This window comes from Neovison vison, chromosome 5 (genome assembly GCF_020171115.1).
Source record: "Neovison vison isolate M4711 chromosome 5, ASM_NN_V1, whole genome shotgun sequence".
In the NCBI taxonomy this organism is placed as follows: domain Eukaryota; kingdom Metazoa; phylum Chordata; class Mammalia; order Carnivora; family Mustelidae; genus Neogale; species Neogale vison.
Window position 1 is genome coordinate 67,608,985 of NC_058095.1, and position 8,165 is coordinate 67,617,149.

Below are 8,165 nucleotides of genomic sequence, written 5' to 3' on the forward strand. Positions count from 1 at the left end.
GGGGGAGGTGGTACAGGACAACAGCTTCTACATGACTGCGTTCTTCATCAGCGCATTAGAGGGAGATGAGGGCCAGTGCGGTAAAATGGACATAGTACCAGCTATGCTGGTACTAAGCTGGAGTATTAGGGAGAAAATTCTTGCTCTGGTCCATAGAAGAGGAAGGGCACAAACTCTAGAAATATGGCAAATGCCTTCTCCTGGAAACCTAGTGGAATTTAACATCACCTTCCCATTGTACTTGTCAACTCAGTTATTCTCTATTTCAGTTCACTTAATCTTCAGAATAATTGTTTGAAGTGCATGTCAGGATTCCCATTTCATTGATGAGAAAATTAGGGCCCGCAGAGAGGAAGTGGTCTGCCCAGCATTACACAACCAGCTGGTAGCAGTCTTAACCTGGAAGCCAGGTCTCCCAACTTCTCAGTCCAGCTCTTTCCACTTGACCATGGCTGATTCAATTCTACTAGGATCACGGGCTTCTCACGTTCCTGCCTGGCACAGAGAAGATGCTTGCTTATTTGTTTTCCTTGTATCTTGGCCTGGACAACTACCTGTCAGTACCAAATAAATGTCTGAAGTCTTTTAGGCCCTTATATCATTATCTCCCCAGGTCCTGCAAACATAAACTCGGAAAATGAGGTTAAATAGTTTCTGACTGATGTCCCAAGATTCCTTCCCAAACTCTCTTTCTGTTTTAATGATTGCTTGCAGTCAGGCCTTCTCTGCCTGGCCCACTGCTCCATCTCCAATCTGAGCCTCTCTTCAGTTGTTGACTACCAAGAACTGACTTTTACCCATCACAGGTCCACTGTGCATGAATTAATTGTTCCTGGGTTTGTACACTTGTTTTCAACCTTATCCCCTGTCCATTTAATTGTCGATGGTCCTTTATTTTCCCTCAGCCTTTTGCATCCTATGTGGGTCTGAGTGTTTATCATGCGGTATGTGAGTGAACAAAGCCCAAGATATTTGGAAGGGACTAGTTTTACAGATAAAAGGAACTGATGCTTAGAAAGTTCATTAGAACTTTCTAATGAACTTAGAACCCAGGTCTCCAGATGTCCTGTCTAAGGCTCTCTCCACTCAGCTACACTGCCTTTCCCATTTCTGAGACTCACTGCATCTAGAGTCAGTATCACTGTTTAGTTTTGAGTTCTTTGGTGATTTACTAGAAGCGGCTGGGGAGGGAGACAAAGATGCTGGGCTAGGAGTCAGCACTCAGAGGTTGTCTTACCTTTTAAACCTCTGGTCTCTGGGAAATCACTTAGCCTGTTTGTACCTGGTTTTGTGTGTGTGTGTGTGTGTGTTTTAAATCTACAAAGTAAGGATAATAGGAACAGGTCTTCTTACTCTGCAATCCTGGCCCTGGTTGTGGGTGACATTCAATTGTGCAGTTGCAACATTCAAATGAGAACAGATTTTAAATTGCTTTGTAAATACTGTTATATGCTAATAGAATAATAAGAGAAAATTAACTACTGTTGTAATTCTCTTGAGTCCTAAGAGTACCTCTCTCTGTGCTGGACAAATGATTAAGCCTCTGGATGGTAGGACAGATGTGGGGAAGGAGGCAACACGGGGTGTGTAGAAAAGCATTTCCAAGTACTTGTATGTAGATGCCCAGTGTGTATAAAATGACATCTGTTATGCTTGATACATTGATCCTGGATGTCCTCAAAAGTTCACAAAGCGGGGCGCCTGGGTAGCTCAATGGTTAGAGCCTATGCCTTCGGCTCAGGTTATGATCCCAGGGACCTGGTATCGAGCCTCACTTGGGCTCTCTGCTCAGTGGGGAGCCTGCCTCCTCTGCCTCTCTCTCTCTGCCTGCCTCTGCCTACTTATGATCTGTCTTTTAAATAAATTAAAAAAAAATCTTAAAAAAAAAAGTTCACAAAGTAACTGATGACATCTGGAATATGTCAGCTCATCTTGCCTTCCCAACTCCACATTGTCACCATTGGTACTTAAATTTTTTTTTTCTGATTGTGTTCCTCTGATCAAAGCACAATTATCATATGGTTTCACTCATATATGGAATATAAGAAACAGCACAGAGCACAATAGGGGGAAGGAGGGAAAACTGAATGGGAAGAAATCAGACAGTGAAACAAGCCATATAAGATTCTTGACTCCAAGGAAACAGACAGGTTTGGGAAAAGGGAGGAGGGTGGGGGGATGGGGTAACTGGGTGATGGGCATTAAGGAGGGCATGTGCTATGATGAGCACTGGGTGTTAGACTCAACTAATGAATCACTGAACATTATATCAAAAACTAATAATGTACTATAACTTGGCTAATTAAATTTAAATAAATAATTTTTTGTTTTTAATTTTCTTAAAGATTCTACTTATTTATTTGAGAGAGAGAGAGAGAAAGAGAGAGCACAAGTGAGAGGGAGAAGCAGACTTCCTGCCAATCAGGGAGCTCGATGCGGGATTCAATTCCAGGACTCCGGGATCATGACCTGTGCAGAAGGCAGACACTTAACTGACTGAGTCACCAAGGCATCCCTTGTTTGTTTTTTTAAATTACAGAATCCAGTTAAAAAAACTTCAAATAAAAGTAGATAGCATAAAAGCAAAATGCTTCTCCACTTCCCATAGATCTCAGTCCTACCTTCTTCCACAGAGGGAATCACCATCTATAGCCTGAGATTTGTTGTCCGGGATTTTTTTGCCCCATGCACATACACATATCACATTATCATCACTTTCTCAGTTTAGCAATAGATGCGATACATCTTCTCATGTTAATGCATGCACATTTCTTAACCAAAAATATGCTTTCTATTCAAATTATTCACATGAAACATGAATAACTCATATTTGCATAGCAGAGTTAAAAGCAATTTACTTTAGATTTCACTGGGGGAGAAGTAGCTTTCTGAGACATGATACAACTTAGGGTAAATAACAATATTCACAGTACCTAAAGGTAGTCCTAAAACAAACTATTCACTTCAGAACATGAATTAAAGAAAGACAAACACTTTGTCATAACATACGATTACTTATTCATTAGAACCCCTCCTCTGTAATGTGCTTGATGTTAAATAGATCCTGGTTTCTGGGTTTTATCAGATTTCATGCCTGGCTTGATGGTCAGCTTGGGCAACTAAATGCTCTCTTTTTTTCTATTTAAGATTTTATTTATTTATTTGAGAGAGAGAGAGAGAGAGAGAATGAGTTGGGAGAAGTCAGAGGAAGAAGCAGGGAGCCCAATGCGGGGCTCAGTCCTGGGACTCCAGGATCATGACCTGTGCAGAAGGCAGTTGCTTAACCAACTGAGTCACCCAGGTGCCCCAAATGCTCTTTTTCTAATTCTCTGCAGGAAGGAGACTCTTCTTTGTCTTAGCTTCAGGCAGTGTCTCTTAGTTCTGAGGAGAGATGATATGGTTCATAAGCAGTCAGGAAAGCTTCTCTCTTTTACATCAAACTCAAGGATTGTCTTTATTTCACCAAGCGAAAGGTTTTTTTTGTTTGTTTGTTTGTTTTTTTTTCATTTTCCTTTTATATCTTTGTCTCCCCCTAATATTGGACCTTTGGGGTATTTGAGGGGGGGCTAGAAATGTGAATCATACTTTCATTTCACCAAAAGTTGTCCCAGTTGTGTGCTGCAATTTCTTCATCACAGTAAGTTCATTAAACTTTGAGAGGGGCCCTTTTTCCTAACTGCATTGGATAGTGCTATAATCTAACAACTTTTTATTGAGTAAGGGGTTCTTTCAGATTGTTGCTGTGGCTTGTATTCGTCTGGCATCCAAAATTGAGGAAGCACCTTGCCCTTGTTCGCAAAGAGCACTGCGGATTCGGTTTGTGGAATGGAAGATGCAGAGTACACAGCTCGTGCCTGAAGGCCTGCTGACCCTGAATGCACCTGGTGGGTAGGCATTGGGCCACCTTGTCTGAGCTGCTATGGGGCCTCTGGCGTCCTTCTTTTGGCCCTGGCTCTGCAGCCACAAGATGCAGAGGGGTTCTGAGCCTGGAACTGCACTGTCACCACCAGGACACCATGCAGGTTACCAACCTCCTTTGGCACTTTTTTAAAAATAATTTTTTTATTATGTTACATTAGTTACCATATAGTACATCACTAGTTTTTGATGCAGTGTTCCACGATTCCTTGTTTGCGTATAATGCGCAGTACTCCATGCAATCTGGGCCCTCTTTAATCCCCATTCCTGGGCTGAGCCATCCCTCCACCCCACTCCCCTCTAAAACCCTGTTTGTTTCCCGGAGTCCATAGTCTCTCATGCTTCATCTCCCCCTCTGACTACCCTTCTTCCTTTTTTCCTTCCTTCTCCTAATGTCCTTCATGCTATTCCTTATGTTCCACAAATAAGTGAAACCATATGATAATTGTCTTTCTCTGCTTGACTTATTTCACTCAGCATAATCTCCTTCAGTTCCATCCATATCAATGCAAATGGTGGGTATTCATCCTTTCTGATGGCAGAATAATAGTCCATGGTGTATATGAACCACATCTTCTTCATCCATTTGCCTGTTGATGGGCATCTTGGCTCCTTCCACAGTTTGGCTATTGTGGACTTTGCTGCTAGGAACATTGGGGTGTATATGGCCCTTCTTCTCACCACATCTGTATCTTTGAGATAAATACCCAGTAGTGCCATTGCTGAGTCATAGCGTAGCTCTGTTTTTAACTCTTTGAGAAAATCTACAGTTTTTCAAAATGGCTGTACCTTTAGCATTTTGAAAACATCTAGCAGTTACACTGGTATCCCATGAGAAAACAAATTTCTTTCCATAGGTCATGCTTCCTATTACTAATGAATCAGTCTGCAAAATTGTTTTCTGTACTCAGGACTATGCTAGGTATTTGGAGAACACAATATGATATTAAAAATGGTTCCTGTCTTTCAGGAGCTTATGATGTAGTGCAGAGAGCAAAAGAGGCTGCAGGGAATCCAGAAAAGTTGATGATGGTGTCTTGCTGCTCAGGACACAGTCTGTCAGAGGAGTCACCTAGCAAGGAGAAGCCCTCCCTGAGTGAGAGGTTGTGGCTAAGAGTTCAAGACTGAGTGGAGAAGCAGGAAGAGATGACGGAGGGAGGGCCATGCACATCACAGAGGTCTGGATGTGATATCATGGTCAGAAATCAGTGAAATCAGTGGCTTTTCAAGGTGGATTGATATGGGACAGATATATCTCCAGGGGTTAATCAGGCAGGTGTGGGGAGCAGCTTGTGGGGAGGAGAGTACAGACTCAGAGGTCACTGCGGGAGTCCCAGTGGGACTGGATGGGACAGGCCTGAATTAGGAAGCAGTTGTCTGCAGAAGGACAAAGGTGTGGGTAGAAGAGAGTGTTAGGGACTGTTTAGCAGGAGAGAGTGTTAGGGACTGTTTAGCAGGACCTAGTAGGTGACTGGACTTGGAGAATGACTGTTGATCCATTTGATTTGGGAAATATTCTTCAGGGTTCCATGCTACCCTCCTCAAGCAATTAATAACCATGCCAAGTAAGGTTACTCTTCTGAGACTTTCAACTTCTAGGCCAGGAAGTGTCTGAAATGGTTAACAGAAAAAATTCTAGAGATAGTCGTGAAAGGACATGAAATGGGCTATTATTCTATTCACTGTTCTTCTCTGGATTGCCTTAGCTTTGCTCTTTTGGTAAAACCCTGGTTTCTAATACTCATTCACTGGTAAACTGCAAACACTATCTCCCTCTATTTTCCTTTCCCTCCTCACCTTTGCTAAGTATGTACACATATTAAACAGAATGCCCATTATATATCAATATATATACTGGCTGTATTTTGTGTATTGTATATTGTCAATTTAAAAAAATTGGCAAAATTTTATTTTGCCAATTTAAAAAAACCTTGCTATTCTGGGTCCTTCTTCTGAAATATGTGATATCCATCCTCAGTTTTTGGCAGAGGAGTCGTGAGTCAGCTAGCTCACACACAGACATGAAAATGTGGTGTTCCCCCTAATGGTTACTCAGGATGGAGACCCTGGCTTTGGAAACAAGTATTTGATAATGTTGCTCTGAAGAAGATGCTGGTGGGTCCTAACACTTTATTCCTAGGCTATGTCAAACCTCAATTTAGTTTCACAGTCCTGGGTTTATTTCCTGAAGTAGAATCTTTTAAAAACCATACCCCATTCTCCAGTACAAATATATTTTATCTTAAAAGGCGGGTGGAGGATGCAAACATTTTGCTTTTATTAGCATTTTAAACCTTTTTCAATTAAATACTCATTAAATTTTTTAAAATAGCCAATTTCCGTCCCATTTCCTGATATGCATTATGCTTTTCTCCCACCTCCCTTTGATCCATCTTCCACCAGCTTTAGCTTTTCTCCCCAGTCCAAGGCAAACTATATTCTACTCTGGTCCATTCTATCTACTTTCTTCCTATCCTTCCAGCCACCCCTGAAGATCCCCACTGCCACATCCACACCTTCAGCATGAGAAAGTCAGTGGGTGCTTAGGGGCATGCTGGTGTCCCGCTTTCTCATTCAGGTGGTCGCTTCCCCGTCAACACCCTTTTCAGGGCACCCTGCACATCCGGGTTCCGGAGGCTATAGATGACCGGGTTCAGCATGGGGCTAAGGATAGTGTTGAGGATCCCAATCCCCTTGTCCTTATCTGATGCTGACACCGAGCCCAGACGCATATAACTGAAGAAGCTAGTTCCATAGAAGATACAGACTATGTGAGGTGGGAACCACATGTGGAGAAGGCCTTCTTCCTCCCCTCCACTGAACGGATTCTTAGCACTGCAGCGGTGACATGGGCATAGGACACTGAAATGAGGATCATGGGGAACACCCCCATGAAAGTGGCCCCCACGAAAAGCAGCTGCCCATTGACGTGGGTGCTGGAGCAGGAGAGCTGGAAAAGGGGTGGGAGGTCGCAGTAGAAGTGATTGACCACATTAGGGCCACAGAATTCAAGCACAGATATAGCCACGGTGTGAGTCAGAGCATTGATAAAGGAAATGGTGCAGCAAATGCCCACCAGCGTTCCTTGGACTTCACGGCTCATGCAGGTGCTGTAGTTGAGGGGTTGACAGATGGCCAGGTAGCGGTCATAGGCCATGGCTGTCAGGAGATGACAGTCCACACCAGCCAGGAGATGGAAAAAGAAGAGCTGTGAAATGCAGGCAGCATAGGGGACTCTGCACTGGTGGTCCAGGAGACATGCCAGCATCGGAGGGACAGTGACAGTGATGCATCCGATATCTAGCAGAGACAGATTCCCCAGGAAGTAGTACATGGGCGTGTGGAGTTTGGGCTCCACAAAGATGGCAGCCAGGATACTGAGGTTGCCTCCAACAGTGATTACATAGGCAAAGAGGAAGATGACAAAAAGGATGGGTTGCAGTCTTGTGTTTTCTGTCAGGCCAAGGAGGATGAACTCAGTGACAGTTGTCCTGTTCCCCCAAGCACCTGGCTCCATAGGCTGCTTCTGAGCTCTGCAGTGGGAGAAGACCTGAACCTGCCACAGGGGGAGAGAGACACATAGTAGGCACCTAATCTGAGACTACTGTATGTTGGGGATTGTGGCGTGAGCACCTACCAGCCTAGAGCTTGAGTGGTCTCCTGGAAGCACCATGATGCCAGACATGAACCCTTTAATTGCTTTTTCAGGCTCAAGTCCAGAGGATGCCAGGGAAGGGACTAGGGCAGAAGAAACTACTCTGTGGTGTAGGACACTGGCTACCTCACAACATTTTTAATAGCTATTGAGGTTGTGTCGGTATAGAGTGACTGAACGGTAGTTTTGACTAGCTCAATGAATAGATGAATGTATGATGTTCTATAAAGGACATTATACAAGAGTAGCAACAGCATAAAGAACAGTATGAGGATGAAATAAAAAAAAAAGAGATGCAAGAGAGAGTGAGAAGGAAAGGATCAAGGAGCAGACCAAAGTACAGAAATACTCAGAGGCTAAATATGTAAGTCATGAAAGCAATTTAAGAGAGCACAGATAGCGTTTTTAAAGTGTAAACTATGAGTATTGTGCTAAGAACTTCATATTTAATTTTATTTAATATTATAAATAAATAAATAAAATAACATTATTTTATTTAATTTTCACAGGGCTCTATGGGGTAGCTGCTATTATATCTATATTATCAGGACACTGAGGTTTTTAAAAGGTTAAATAAGTAGCCCAGTCTTCA

General features: G+C 42.9%; 1 protein-coding gene across 1 annotated transcript; it reads right to left on the minus strand.

The window, feature by feature from the left end:
• Positions 1-6,488: 6,488 nt before the first annotated feature.
• Positions 6,489-7,438, minus strand: LOC122906836 (olfactory receptor 139-like). The gene is given in 2 exon segments (XM_044249246.1): positions 6,489-6,688; positions 6,691-7,438. Coding segments are annotated over 2 exon segments (945 nt in total). The 5' UTR covers positions 7,436-7,438.
• Positions 7,439-8,165: the final 727 nt, after the last annotated feature.